At 31.7% G+C, this 16,045-nt stretch overlaps 1 protein-coding gene and 1 long non-coding RNA gene across 7 annotated transcripts; one reads left to right on the top strand and one right to left on the bottom strand.

Moving 5' to 3' along the window:
• Window positions 1-1,342: 1,342 nt before the first annotated feature.
• LOC145073672 (uncharacterized) lies at window positions 1,343-9,709 on the top strand. Of its 6 annotated transcripts, none has more exons than XR_013691492.1 (9): window positions 1,343-1,468; window positions 1,754-1,824; window positions 3,234-3,292; window positions 3,369-3,437; window positions 3,506-3,756; window positions 3,850-3,928; window positions 9,225-9,273; window positions 9,346-9,397; window positions 9,529-9,709. It is a non-coding gene; the product is annotated as an uncharacterized LOC145073672 (long non-coding RNA). The 6 variants fall into 6 exon arrangements; XR_013691488.1 differs by having other exon boundaries at window positions 3,196-3,292; XR_013691490.1 differs by having other exon boundaries at window positions 1,361-1,468; window positions 1,727-1,824; window positions 3,196-3,292.
• Window positions 9,615-13,654, bottom strand: LOC145073671 (calcium-dependent protein kinase 2-like). The gene is made up of 8 exons (XM_079020188.1): window positions 12,843-13,654; window positions 12,053-12,199; window positions 11,807-11,959; window positions 11,543-11,658; window positions 10,994-11,161; window positions 10,758-10,885; window positions 9,875-9,974; window positions 9,615-9,782 (listed from the first exon to the last, which is right to left on the bottom strand). The coding sequence occupies exons 1-8, from the start codon at window positions 13,627-13,629 to the stop codon at window positions 9,735-9,737; spliced, it is 1,647 nt and encodes a 548-aa protein (XP_078876314.1). The 5' UTR covers window positions 13,630-13,654; the 3' UTR covers window positions 9,615-9,734.
• Between the last annotated feature and the right edge of the window lie 2,391 nt (window positions 13,655-16,045).

The raw sequence follows: 16,045 nt of genomic DNA, 5'->3' as shown, positions 1-16,045 counted from the left end.
GCATGTACAATAGAGAAACCTAGATCCAAGCATTAGGGTTTGTATGAGCACATAGGATTGTTCTTATGCATAAAACCCATTAATTTCTACACCGACCAAAACTAACTTTTAGATTAAAATCTCTAAGGACTGCTACTGCCATTTTCCTGTAACTTATTCTTGGATTATCTATTATGGTTTCCATTAACTGTTTTCCAATCCAACTATATGTGACCATTGCACCTAAATTAAAGGCCCTACAACAGTTGTGTTCAGAGATTAAGGACTTAATTTGAAATGATGTTTCTTTACTCATCCAAGTTGTCCGCAACCTAAAAGGGCATTTAGAATTCTCTTCACCTTTGCAATATCTAACTAATAATCTAGTTGAATCATTTTTTTATACCACAGTTTATACCCATTAGCGACAACATACTTGCTTCACAAATGCTTAAGTTCATAACGATCATAGAATTTCATACCTAAGACTGGAACCATTGTATCCCATTTTTGGTTAGGATCATGAACTGGATACTTATGAAGATCTTTCTTGACATCTTTCTTATCATCTACAACTCTTGGAGGCCTGAAAAATTTTCTTCTAATTAAAGGATCATCAGATAGCTGTATTTGTGTCACTTCATCATCAGGTTCATGCTCCACAAACTCATTATTTGAAAGCTCAGAGTCTACATCATCATCATCATCATCCGTATTACTATCTATCGATCTATCTTCAACTATCTCTTCTTCAATCCACTCCATAACGGTCTTCTGACTGTGATCAATGTACAAATTGATCATACCTCCATTCTCATATCCAGCATCAAGGAAACGAACATAATCATTTTCATCTTCCAAGGCTCTTAACCCATCTCTCAGTGAACGTTGTGGAAGACAATAGTACATATTGATTCTTCCATCCTTGACCAACTTCTTCACATACGAGATGAACTCCATGAAACTCATGCTTCTGAAATCGACATTGCTAACAACCACTTTTACTGGATTGAAATACACAATCAGTTTGGAGACAAAAGAACCTATATGATTTACTTCGATTGTCAAGTTGGAATCCATTGTGGTGATTCTGTGGAAAGGATGCATGAACGAAGGAGAAGGAAAGGAACCTTTTGATTTTGGGGGAAATAACGAAGGGTAAGGGCACATATATTCCCATAAATCTTTTAACCTGCTAACCAAAAATACCCGGTAAAATGATATTTTGTTCACTAAAAAAAATAATGGTGTTTTTTATATGTTTTTTAAACATTATTACATTTTTAAATTCATTTTCACTTATTATATTATAAAAAGTAACATTTGCTATCTCTGTAGATAAGAGCACGTCACTCTATACAGTGATATTAATGTTCTTTACTACAGGATATGAAATTACGTGCTTCTTCTCAACACCGAAGACATCTCTCTCCCAATCTTCCATCTGAACACGCCAAATTCCACTGTCACCACCACCACCATATCTCTGGTAAGGATCCCCCTCCATGAAGTCGCTGCATCTTCTTTATTTCTCTCATCTCTTCTTTCTCCTGCACCATCATTAGATCACCACAGCACCGCCCAGTCGCCGCCCTCAACAATCATGACCTAGCCTCACCTCACCAGCTTGCACTTTTAGATTTCATTTTTTCGGTTGTTAGTACATGTTTTGTCTTCTGTTTTTTTTCCATCGTTTGCGAGTTCTGATTGTTGATTTTAAGGCTAACCCAACATTAATTGTTTTTAGTTGGTTTCTTTCTTCTCCGGTGAACAGATCGAGAAAGAACCCACTGTATAGACAGTTAATAACAACTCACAGACCTTCATTCATTCTCCTCAGCCAAAGTAAGGCATATATCGATTTGTTCATCATTTTTTTTAACAAAACTTTTAGCTCTTTTGGTTGATAATTTACTTTCCATACTTACAAGATGATGTAGTTTTTCATGTTGATCTCGAATCCATGAAGTTCAAAGTTCAAATAGTGAAAATCTATGAAAAAGAAAGAATATTGGAGTTCATCTCATATTTGAAGAATAGAAAATATGGCTTTTTTCGCCTTCTATCTATTGTTTGGTTTTGATACATTTATTTTTGTTGCTCCTTAGTTTTTGTAACAAATCTGTGTGTATTTTTTTTTTTTATAAACATGTGTGTACATATAAAATGAGTAGTTGTTTTTGTATGTTTAATAGTTTTTCTCAGTTATACTCTTGAACATCTTTTAATGACACTGTTTTCTAATATTTTTCTCCATGTTTCATCATTGTGAGGAAAACAAAGATACACAATAGGCATTAGGGTTGATTGTATAGATGATTCACATTTAGGTTATTGTTGTTACTTTAGTGATGACACATCATTTTGAGTACTTAAATAGAAATGGTATTTTTTGCAAGGTTAAGATATGCATTTATGTAAAGACAATTTACATTCTTCCTGATTTACATAGCAAAGAGGCATTTTATATGCAAATATGGAATGGCCTTTCATTTAGGACCAAAAGATGCAATATTTTATTGAAAACATATTTAAGCAGTCGCAACATTGTTGTATAATAAACATAAAAAAAGTTTAAAAAAAGGCTTGCATTTATTAATAGTTATTTTTACAGCTAGCCAGGGGCATATGGATTTTTTGGTACAAAAGATAAGCATGATCAAACAATTCAAAGTTAACTATTCTTTTTTGCAACAGTTATATTAATGTACACACATACATACACAAACATGTTAAGATTTGTTTTTACATCCTCTCTTTATGATAACTGACATGTTTGGGTACTTTAAACTAAAATAAAAATAAAAATTGGCGGTGGCTAATTTTTCAACCAATTATATGTATCTCAATGATAATCGATTAATCTTCTTAGAATGGCAGAAATGATAATCTGTTAGTAGTTTAATATTTACTAATATAGTTAAGAAAGCATGTTTTTATTTCTTGATAATTAAAATAGCATACTATAATAAATAAATGAAGAAGACATGTTGCTATTTCTTGCATTCAACCCCTTATAAAAAGTAATAAGACATGTGTAAAAAAATTTTGTTGAGAGAGTTAGATCCAAGAAATAACAACTTACTTCCATTTTTTTGTTTATCATAACCTCTTACTTGCATTTTTTTTATGTTACAAAGCATGCTATGATAATTAAGTCAAAACTAACATTATGTATTTAGTTAAATTAAAATATTTAAGATTTTGCTGTATTAGGTCTGGTTGCCAACATTGTAACCAAATTTGATTGTTAGGATTAACTACAAATGATTTGGTTGTGCAAAAGGTGTGAAACCATGAGTGCCAAATTGAGGTTTGTGTCTTTTATTCCCTTTACCTATCATTTTGTTCAAAAGACATAAACGCCCTCCTTATTTTATTTCGTTCAGAGTTTTGGAGCACATTCTCCTGCTTGAGACTTATACACAGGAATCAGTCCCAACACTGCATAATATAAGGTAAGATTGTGTTTTCTTAAATCGTTTTCTTTTTGTGATTTTAATAGGGTATTTTCGTAATTTTACAGGAAATATCCCGTCGAAGCCATTGAAGAAGCTTCACTTGCATACAACAAAGTTGTATGTTGTTTCTTGCATCATTTTCATACGGTCACTATAGTGGGGCAAGTAGGGACTCATTCTTGATCTTTTTGATGTGCAAAAGACGATAGTGCCTTTGTGAATTAACACAATTATACCGATTTGTAAGTGACACGACTTTAAGAATATCAACCCCCATTTTGACACAATCGCAAGGCAATATCAAGAAATAGTGAAGGTAGGTTAACCATTCATTTCTAAGATACAATTTTATTGAATTTCATTAATAAAATGTTAAATAAGTTAAAAGTTAAAACATGTAATTTTTTAGAAACTAGAGAATATGCAATGGACAATTCACCAAGTGGAAATGGATCTCAACCAATTGCCCAATGCTTGAAATAAATTTGGTAATTTGCTCAACATCATCTTTTAGCTTCTTATCATTTTACAGAATTCTTCATAGCTGAGTTCACCATCCTGTTATTAGGGTCAAAATCATCATTTTCTCGAATATTCTTTAAACATCATGTTTTGAAATACGTTTGCCAAAAATTCCCCATAATGATCCAAAACTTAGAAACAATAAATTTGTAGGAAAACAGGTAAAAATTATAAAAAAAACTGATATATTTTGGTCAATTTTGCAGGTTTCTAATAAGTTATAGACATTTACTTTCCAAATTAACCACTTTGACCCATTTTTATCATGTTTAACGGCTTATTTTTTACATCGGGTTTTACAAATATATATATATATATATATATATATATATATATATATATATATATATATATATATATATATATATATATATATATAAGCATTTTGTTCCGGTCAAAATTGTTAATTTGGAAAAACTGGTTGAAGCATTTATATTTTTCCAATCAAACCATTTTAATTTCATTCATCTTTCCAATATCATTGTAGTTTTCTTATACAAGACTTCACCCATAATCTCCATAATTTTCAATAAGGTCAAAATGGTTATATGACCAGTAATTTTTCATATTAACCAATTTGATGTAGGGTTGTTATATCAAGTCAAAGTGGTTACTTCAAAAAAAATATATAAGAATAACAATATAAATGATTAAAACGTAAAATTGCCCAAATTATAATGATTTATTTTCCTTGTAATTTGTTTTGCCCCTCCCCCAAAAAAGTACATAATGCTTACTTGTTATCCTTGTCAAAACGCTGAAAAGCTTTAAGAAAGTGTTCCTCTTTATGTAGAGCCCAAAATTTCATCATGGTTGTTTTAAACTCATTGTAGTCGATCAATCCTTTTCCATCTGCATTAGCCTACAATACAAAATTACAGAAACAATACGTGTAATATTTTAGTATAATTTTTATATACGATGTGAATTATGTAAATATTTTTTTGGAGGATTCTTACAGCTTCAACTATCATTTTGATTTCTTTTGACCCAAGATTTGATCCGACCCTAACTAATGATTCCTCAAATTCTGATTTTGTTTTTTGTTTTTTTTGTGTAAACGGTTCTTTTTACTAACGCTCTTAGATATTTCATTGTGTTTTTTATACTTGATATAAGAATATCAAAATAAAACTAGGTTAGTGTTTTTTGGGTTTACAAACAAATAGAAACAACACCCCTATAACTCTTTTTTCGGCCTTTTTTTTTGGACGTTGTAGAATGTTTTAAAATAAAGTATGTTGTCATTCTAGTTTGCCTACCCCACATATAAATGTCAAAAATTTTAAACTAAAGTATATGTTGCTATTCTATGCAAATAAATCATAAGTGTAAAGGCCTAGTAAACCCTTTAAGTTAAAGTATGTTGCTATTTTGCTTGTCTAACTTAAACAAGAATGAAATAGAAGGTATAAATGGTGAAAGTGGTCTTGAAAAAGATAAAGACGGAAACAAGAGGAAATTTATTGAGATGTCTAAATGCAATGGAGATGAAAGAGATAAAAAGAAGAAAGTTAGGGTTCAAGTTAATGAGAGGGTGTTACAGTTGAGGAGTATGGTGGCCAGTAGTGGTGGTGCAAAGGAGACTCGTAAGATTGCATTGTAAAAGTAATGCAATCCATGAAAAAACAAGGAAGACCATGTAAACTACTCGCTAAAAAATATTCAAAGGAAGGAAACACATGCAAGACCACATAAATTATAGGTGAAAGAAATGGTATCACAAAAGAATAGACGCAAACATATGATCATCAAGAAACTCAAAATGAGAAAATTAAAGCTTATATGACTAAAAACTAGGAACAAATAGTTGAAGGCTGATGAAAGAAAATGTTTATTGGTGAGGGTATAGGAAGAAGCAAGTGTATGAAGTTAGTGAGGGATAAACTTCTTTATGTACTTTTGAAGACAGGTTGGTTAATTGACTATTGACCGAGGCGAGAAATGGACGTATAAGGACATGGTAGATATTAAACCTATTGGAAGGTTATATTGGTCAATTAACAAAGCTTATGCTTATTGTCAATAGGATGACTCTTGCAACTAGTTTATCTCATGTGCTACTTAGTTTATCTTCCACTAAGTCAGGCTATCTTCGATCATTCGAGTGTACTAACGACTCAAGTAAGCAAGATATGCGACAAGGAACACTTCAAAGTAAGAAAGAAAGCTTATATTATACAACTCAACTTCTTTACAAGGGAACTTCTCGATGGTTTAAACAAATGAGTCCTCCCCTATTTATATGAAACACACACATCTTCAAGGGAAGTTTCTAGGTTCCGAACAATCCTGAGTATTCTATAATCGTTCCTACAAGATCTTTATCTACATACAAAAATCTAGAAGTTTCTATACTATTCTTTTGTATCCAAGAGAACTCTAGGACATACTATGGTCTTCCGGATCGTTGTTACTAGTTCTACTATCTTCTTGATCGGTCCAGAAAATTCTGGAACACCGTCTTGTGACAAACTCCCCCACTTAAGTCCTTGACACCCTCGTCAAGCCTTGGACTTGTATGCTTCGATCTTGTCTCGGAACTGCCACAAGTCTTGTTCTTGTTCCCAACTAGATTCTGTATCGGGTTGTCCCTTCCAACAAACATAGTACTCGGTCCAGTTGGGTAATCCTATTTTGTGAATTGCTCGATCGGCTAGAATATCATCTACTTCTTTGTCAAAGAAGATCACATTCGTAACTGGAGCCCGATGTGATTCACCCCTAATAGGGTCCTCTTCATCTTAATTATAAGGTTGAAAGAGACTTGGATGGAATCCGAAATGGATCTCCAAGTGTGATGGTAAGTCTAGCTTATATGATTGACTCTCGACTTTTTGTATCACTTAATGATCCTTCATATCTTCTTATTAAGTCCTTGTGTACTTTTCGGGTGGCTTTAAACATTCTATGTGGGAACTTTACCATTACCTTGTCACTCATTATGAATTTTCGTGGCTGCCTTTTCTTATCCTCCCATTTCTTCATACATTTGCCGGCTTTTGTTAAGTACGATCTTGTTTTATCAAGTTCTTCGTTCCACCCTTTCACAAATTTGTATCCAGGTTGGCTAGTTCCTTTATAAGCTTTGGTCAACTCTTGAGATGTCAACGGTTGTTGTCCCATTATGATTTGGAAAGGGCTTCATCCTGCATCCTCACTCTATTAAAAGTTATATGAAAATTGGGCCTTTTCTACTATTAAACCATACAAATTGTTTTTTTTTTCTAAAACAACATTGTGATTTGTTACTTTATCGTTAATAAGAATACTCAAATTCAAAAACCTCATAAGAAAAAAGATAGAAACACAAACCAATATACGACCATGTTGCCCATCATTTTCATTATTTCATACATGTTTATCGATTTAGGTTTTGGACATATATGAGTAAGTTTTTTCTATGTTATCTCGATGAACACACATAACTAAATAACTAGTGACATGAATTTCAGATTAATGATTACGGTTGAACTAAAGTAATGACATTCATAATGTTTTTGAAGGTTTTTTTTATGAAAGAGGAAAAAAAGACAAGGAAGGTTTATTTTTCTTTTGGATCTTTGAAACTTGCATGAATATATATATATATATATATATATATATATATATATATATATATATATATATATATATATATTGTTAACTTCTCTTTCAAAACTTGACAATTTAACAAAATATAAAATCAATGTAGGAGAATAAGGTCAAAATAAATTGAAAAAAAAAAGCTACATGGCCTAATTAATTATGATAATTGGCAGGGCCGGCTCTATGCTTTACAAAAGTAAGCAAGGGCTTAGGGCCCCCAATTCTAAAGGGCCTCCAATTTTAAAACTTATTATGTTAATTATATCTGTATATATACATATTTCCTGGGTTGCAAAGACAAGTTGGAGCTTGGCCTAGTGGTAAAAGTGGTGGTTTAGCAAACCAAGGGTCTTAGGTTCGAATCTATTTGCTTTCCTAAAGGGCCCCAATTTTTTTGTTTTCTTAGAGCCTCTAAAATGGTTGAGCCGCCCTTGATAATTGGTTGTTAAAAAAGCTACATTTCCTTTATACATTTGATTATTTTATTTTATGTTGTTTTTATTTACAACTGCACATTTTTAATTTGGATGTCAAAATTTAGTAATTTAGTTTCAAAATAAGAATAATAAATGCAGTAGAGAATGATTTTCCAAGAGTGTTTCTTCCTCGACAGTTTGAGGTATTGGGTTCTTAATATCGAATCTATCTTGCCTTTTTTTTTTGATATCTTTAATCTTAGACTTGGGTTATGTGGAGCATTTATGTTATTGTTGTTGTTGCTTTTTTTTTAATAGACCATTTATTCATTTTTTATATAGGGAGCATTTTTGTTAATATATATATTTTTTGGTTTTTTGTCATTTGTATGGTTTTTTGCATGAAAGGGCAATGCACTTTGATTTTTTTTTTTTTGGTTTTCCGTCACTTGGTATGATTTTTTTCTCGTAAAAGGACAATGTACTTTGATTTTTATGATTTTTTTTTCGTAAAAGGACAATGTACTTTGATTTTTATGATTTTTTTTCGTAAAAGGATAATGTACTTTGATTCTTTTTTGTGTCACCTGATATGGTTTTGTGTGTGAAAAGGGGAATGTAGTTAATAACTTGTAAGCATTTGGATTAATGTTTCGGTTACTTTTGGTATGTTTAACGTCTTTCATTTTAGCCAAGTTTATAAAATACACAGCCGGATTATGGGAAGTAGAAACAATCCGAGGGTTGGAATCATGGATTTGTAGATAATGGGAAATTGGACCAAAATACCCTTGTTAATGGATGATGTGGTATCACTTATGACATTAATATTTTGCTGCATATAGGGTGTGGTAGAGTGTGGCTCAGTATAATCTACAAATTGGACCAAAATACCCTTCTACATCGCTTCCCCTGTGTCGACATCTCAACATGAATCTTCATGGATCGGTTGTTTTTGGGAATCAAGTAATCAAGTTGGCTTCTAGCTTTGAATACTCCCATGTCCAAAACGACAGATCAACTCTAAATTAGTCCCTTGGTAGCTGTTAAAAAGTCCATTTGTTTGTTCCCACCCTGTCATTTTACAGTTTCTTAAATTTCACATGTATTTTACCTTAACTGTAGTGTGGTTGATGCTTTTATTGATGATTTGGGTTAGTTTCACTCTCCTTGCACCACACAAATATGAATCTAAATATTTTTCTATTCATAAACTGTAATATTCATTTGAATGCCCTCCTCTTTTTGTTTCGTTCAGAGTTTTGGAGCATATTCTCCTGCATGAGACTTATACACAGGAAGATAAGGTAAGATTGTGCTTTCCTAAATTGTTTTTCCCCCTTTGTGATTTTAACAGGGATATTTTCGTAATTTTACAGGAAATATCTCGTCGAAGCCATTGAAGAAGCTTCACTTGCATACAACAAAGTTGTACGTTGTTTCTTGCATCATTTTCATATGATCCTTACAGTGGGGACAAATAGGGACTCATTCTTGCTCTTTTTTTATGTGCAAAAGACGATAATGCCCTTGTAAACTGACACAATTATATCGATTTGTAGGTAACATGGCTTCGAGAACATCAACCCCCATTTTGACACAATCACAAGGCAATATCAAGGAATAGTGAAGTTAGGCTAACCATTCATTTATAAGATACAATTTTACTGAATTTAATTAAGTAAACTGTTAAATGAGTTAAAAGTTTAAAACATATAATTTTTCAGAAACTAGCGAATATGGAACGGTATTTCCTCAACCTCGTCTTTTAGCTTCTTATCATTTTACAGAATTCTTCATAGTTGATTTCACCATCCTGTTATTAGGGTCAAAATCATCATTTTTCTCGAATAGTCTTTAAACATCATATATATTCAACAACACTTTATTCAAACAGTAATAACTTACAGCATTCACTTGAATTTCTGATATTATATCATTAATGGTGTCCTCATCTCCCATTTTATATTCTTCCAACATTGATTTTAGTTCATCTTTTGAAATACGTCTGCCATAAATTCCACATCATGATCCAAAACTCAAAAACGATAAATTTCTAGAAAAACATGTACAAAATAGAGGAAATTACAGAAAGAAACCAATATATATTGGGCAATTTATAAGTTTAACCACTAGTACGTTATTTCTTTTAATCAAAAACATAAAGGGTATAGTCTTATAGACTTTTTTTTCCTTCCAAATCAAGCATTTTAACCTGTTTTATTTATGTTTCCCCTATAAGTTTCCAGATTAACTATTTTGATCTGGTCAAAATGGTAAATTTGGAAAAATATTTGTAACTTTTATATATTTTCCAATCAAGGCATAAAAGTTTCAAACGTTTTTCCAAATCACCTAATTTGATCTTTTATATTAGTATTAGGTTTCATTGGTAATTGTTATTTTCTTATATCAGATTTCACCTGTAATGTAATTGTTGAATCAGGTCAAATTAAATGGTTAATTTGGAAAGTCGTTTAGAACTTGTAAATTTTTTTCCCAATCAAACAATAAAAGTTACAGACATTTTTCCAAAATGACACTTTTGACTTGTTATATGATCACGTCAAAATAACGAATTCGGAAAAAGAGTAAATTACAAATTTGGTCCCAAAAAAATTTCTCTTGCAGTTTTGGTCCATATTTAAGCTTTCTGTTAAATGATTCTTTTTTGGGCCAAAATTGTAAAAACCAGAAAATGGAAATCGATAAAAATAAAATATATGTTGTAAAAAAATATAACAGGTTTTCTGATTTCTTTAATTTGCCCTAAAATGCATACGATGCTTACTTGTTATCATCCTTGTCAAATTTCTGAAAAGCATTACGAAGGTGTTCCTCTTTATAAGTTCTCCGAAAGTTCATCATGGCTGTGATAAACTCATTGTAGTCGATCAATCCATTCCTATCTGCATCAGCCTACAATACAAAATTACAAATACAATAAGTGTAATATTTGTAATTTTTTTATATAAAGTTTTTTTTTTTTTTTTTTTTTTTTTTTTTTTTTTTTTTGAGGATTCTCACAGCTTCAGCTATTGTTTTGATTTCTTCGGACCCAAGATTTGATCCGACCCTAACTAATGATTTCTCAAGTTCTTCACGTGTGATAATTTTGTCTTCGTTTGTGTCTATATTATGAAACATTGCTTTTAGTCCCTCCTGTTCGTCTGGTGGGATGATATCCGCAATAACCTAAAATATATGAAAAGATAAGGCTGAATGAGTTTTTTTTTAATAATAAAACTAAAAAGTAAAACATAATAAATGCTTGTTCCAAGTTCCAACCAAAATTTAAAGATTATAATAAAAAATTTTGACAACTTCAATATTATATTATATTTATACAGCTACGATCCTTGTAATGAAATTGAAAGTTGGTTCAAACTGTAATAAAATATACTAATGTTTTAGTTGTTTCTAGAAAATAAAATTATAATTAATCACATGAATTCTAGGGAAAAAAAATAATACTGTTCACATAAATAGAATTGGAATTATATATATTACAGTTTTCATTCCATTACGTCTACAAAATTGGAGGAATCAAATTCCTTCATGAATGTTAAACCATACCTGGAGTGCGAATCTTTGGAATTTGGTCATAGCTCTAAAGTTCTTCATCCTAACAAGAAACTCATCATCTATTGGATTTTTGGTTGCTACACCATTGTCCACCAACCACGGATCATCTAAATGTTAAAATAATCAAAATCAAATAATCAACTTGCAAAAGATAGTGTTTTAATGATAAACAAGGCTACGCCAATGTTATATAAGTAATTTCACTCTCCCTTCCATTTGGATTTGATAATTAATTTTGTTATGTTAGAAACATACTAAGAACATCCGCGGCGGTTGGGCGTTTTTTTGGATCCACCGTGAGCATCTTCTTCACCAACTCCTTCGCCTTCTCTGAAATCAACGGCCACGGGTAGTTCTCCATATCGGGATCTGCCTTCATTATCGCGTGAAATATCTCTTTCTCATCTTCTACAAAAATAAAAAATTTTGGATGAGTTAATTTTTTTAGAGGTAATTTAAATGCTAAAAAAAAGATAGGGAATCTTGTAATCTTATTCTTACCACCATAAAAAGGTGGCACTCCGGTGAGTAACATATATAGAATCACCCCTGCGCTCCATATATCCACTTCTTTATCGTATCCTTGACGCCTTAAAACCTCGGGGGCAACGTAGAATGCAGTTCCAACTTTCTCTTGGTTAAGTTTTCCTAGAAAAAAGGTTGCATATTTCATTTTAATTGGGAATTCATAAATTGATTCAATACGATAAATAGCAATGTGTTTTTATTGTCGTTTTTTATGGGATCTTGTTTTTATTTCTTCCCATTACAACATTGTATTATAAATAAAACGATGTAGTTATAGCAATGGCATATTGGCATCCAAATATAAAATAATTTTTCGTTATAATTGGTAGATTTTTCAAAGTTTAATATCATGATGAGAAAATAAATAAAAGTATAATGCATATAATGTGGTAGATTTTTCAAAAGTACAATGTCTTATAATTACAACAATGTATACCAAATAGAAAATGGTTTTCACTACTATAGTTCGTAAATTTTTGAAGTATAATATCCTAATAAGAAAAAAAATTAATTATAAAATGCTATAATGACTTCATTGATTTGTTTATTATGTCATCTTACTTTTATTCCTTACTATTACAATATTATTCATGAAAACATCTAGATATTATAGCAATATCATTCAAATATAAAACAATTTCTATGCTACATGGTAGATTTTTCAAAATATAATATCCTTATAACAAAAAAATATATAATACTGTAATTGGATATTATTTCAAAATACAATACCTTAATAAGAAAAAAAAAACATTAAAAATACCTTCCTCGATGTACGCGGATAATCCAAAATCAATTGCTTTCAACATGGTATAATCAGCATAACATGGAAGAAACCCCAAAACACCTCTTTTTGACAACAAAAAATTCTCGGGCTTCAAATCTCTATGCATCACACCCATAAAATGCAAAGAATAAACAACTTTCATTATTGAACTAATAATTTGAGCCGCAATTTTCTCACTATATCTACCCTTCGCTTTCATCTTATCATAAAGCTCTCCACCTTCGCAATACTCCATAATCAAATGCACAGATCGATTATCTTCATAAGTACATTTCAATTCCACAACATTCTTTTGACCACTCAAATGCTCCATAATCCTAACCTCTCTCTTCAAATGTTGCCTCTCGCTTTCAGTAACAAGTCTCCTCTTTGGAATCGACTTGCATGCGTATTTCTTACCCGTTGCCTTTTCTTTACAGATCTTTGTCACTGCAGATTTGCCTCTTCCCAATTCTTTACCGATTTTGTAATCATCTGTGATGTTTTTGTATGGTATGCCTAGGATTGAATCCCATGGCTTCTGGTGGTGGAGCTCCGGCGATGATGGTGGTGGTAGTTGTGTTCGGAGGTTTTGGTTTTTGCTTAGAAAGATACCCATTTGAGTTGATCTTTGGAATATGGGTTTGTGGGTTTTGTGTAAATGTTGGATTTTTGGAATAGTGTGTGACGAAATATGGAAGAAAGTTAAGAATTCAGATGGAGTGACATTGTTTAGAAAGAAAAATGGGAAGAAGGAAAGAATATTTGTTGTGAGATTCACCATGGGAACCTTTGTTTAGTGTTGTGAAATACGCATTCTCTTAATGCACCCTTGAGATATTTGATAAAGTTATAGAGAATAAGTTCTGTTTGTTGTGTATTCAAGACTTTCAAATGAAAAGTGGATTTTTTTTTTTTTAAATTTTATAGCAAAGCTTATTAAATTTGTTTTTTTTATTTAATATTCTTAATTTAAAATTGAAACAAATAATATCGTAGTCATTGTATTGGTGTTATGATTGATATCTTGATTGTAGGATTGTAACTATCAAGCCAAAAATGAGCAGTTTTATAGTAAAGTTTCAGAAAAGATTGTAGGTTTGTATGTAGATCATAAGATTATATAATGTATATAATGATCTGATCCCATCTGTTTTTTTGGTCTTTCTATCTCAACATGTATATTCTAAAATATTTACAAACGCTAAAAATTAATCTTACATAGTTCAATAATTAAAAGCAGTCTTAAAAGTTTGCCCTTTCTATTTGAAATCAAGCCTCGAAATTAGTCATTAAGCTTAAAACCAAACATCGCATGTCACATGAAGTCACATAACTTCACATTTTGGGAGTTTTTATTCTTTACTCCATGAATTAATAATTGTTGACAAATGTAAGTATGCATCATGTTTTGCATTTCTATCCATTGTGTTTTTTATTGCTCATTATAAAATAACTTTCCGATGAAAAGATAATTGTTGGATCATAGAAGGGGGAAAATGAATAATTAGGATTCTATTAGATTAGATATAAAGTTGATATATATTAACTTTAAGTTTAACGCTATATTATGAACTTTGTAAAATTTCAAGGAAAAAAAAAAGGGGGGGGGGGGGGGGGGGGGAGTTTATTTGGAAGATTAAACAATCAATTCGAACTAACGAAGATAATAAAGTAAAGATAACGATTTCTGAAGCATTTACACTTAAATTTCGAATCCTTATTTCCTACTATGAATAAATTGATAGGTTTTAGGTAAAACAAATAAACTAGAAAACAATTCCTAAGTTCACATGCAACCTACTTTGGATCTATGTTTTAACTATTGAACATATAACTTTGAATTGCAAACAAGAACCCTAGAGGAGAGAGGCTATTTTCGAAAATAACTAACTAGGGTTTAAGAGTTACATACCTTTCAATTGTTATAGTCAACAATTGATAATCCTCTTGAACTTGATCTTCTTGGAAGCTTAGCACCACAAATGTAATGCCTCTAATGGAATCACACCCAAGAACTAGCAAGAAGGAAACTTGAAGGAGAAAGAGAGAGGGTATGCAATTTTCGGCCTATGGTTTCTTCCAAGGGTAGGAGTGGCCGAAATTAGGAGTTGGGAGGCTCCTTATATAGCTGAGGGATCTTGGGTTTTGGGAAAACCCTAATACTCCTTTGCTTGGGGCCTAAGCTAATCCAAAGGCCTTATCTAAAGCCCTTTGGACGAAATCCTTAGGGTTTCCCTTATAGATTTCGTCCACCTCCCTTCAAGGAGGTTCTGGAGCCTTCTACTCAACTATCTGATAATTGCAAACTAGTCCCTGCACTTTATAATTAATACTTTTAAACCCAAAATTAATTCTGATTAATTTCCGGCTAACTATTAATTAAACATTATGATTTCTAATCAATATATTAATCTTTTAACATATTAATAAATCATTTATATTAATTTATTAATCTCATAATAAATTAATATCTCCCTTTTCATAATTTCCTTGTCCGGTTGCTAGGTTTGAGGGCAACCCAAAAGGACCGTGCTGCTATCAAATCGAGTACATACCAATTATAGTTATGGGCTTAGACACCTAATCCAACAGTCTCCCACTTGGATAAGTCTGTAACTATAATTGCTAGTATGACTTTTGAATTTGACCAGCAAATTGTAGCTTCCAAAAGCTGTTGCCGAACTCTAACCCAGTCAGTTACGTGTCCTAAGATAAGTGATCACATGACCCTTCGTTCTGCTAGATATCCCTAGACATAAGACATGGAATACAATCAATCTCTTTGTCCAGAATCTATGTTTCCTAATTTCTTATTTGTGATGATATAGGACTTCTAATCGAACATATCAATTTAGTTCTGGCTGGGCCCAGCACAGTAGTCAACACCAAATCATCGAGGGGCCCACAGATATCGCTTTTCCCATTAGGGCAAAAGGAACAAATAAACATTGGCTCATATGCTTGTATCTTTTACTCATCAAACCATACATGACAATACGTTTTATAACAACAAGTTACTGATGCGTTTTTGTATCACCAATGTGTAGCCAACTTGAAAATTACAACTCATATATCTCTGTTTCGAGATCATAGATATTATCGTCTTAGCATTACTCGTGATGAATTCCATGAAGTAATACTCTGAGCGTGGGTTTATCCAATACTCAAATCTCACTCTCTGAGTACTCATGAACATT

The sequence above is a fragment of the Lactuca serriola genome, chromosome 9 (assembly GCF_051521515.1).
Source record: "Lactuca serriola cultivar US96UC23 chromosome 9, Lser_US96UC23_V15, whole genome shotgun sequence".
Lineage (NCBI taxonomy): Eukaryota > Viridiplantae > Streptophyta > Magnoliopsida > Asterales > Asteraceae > Lactuca > Lactuca serriola.
The sequence above is the reverse complement of the archived record's forward strand: the minus strand, read 5'-3'. Positions and strand labels throughout refer to the sequence as shown.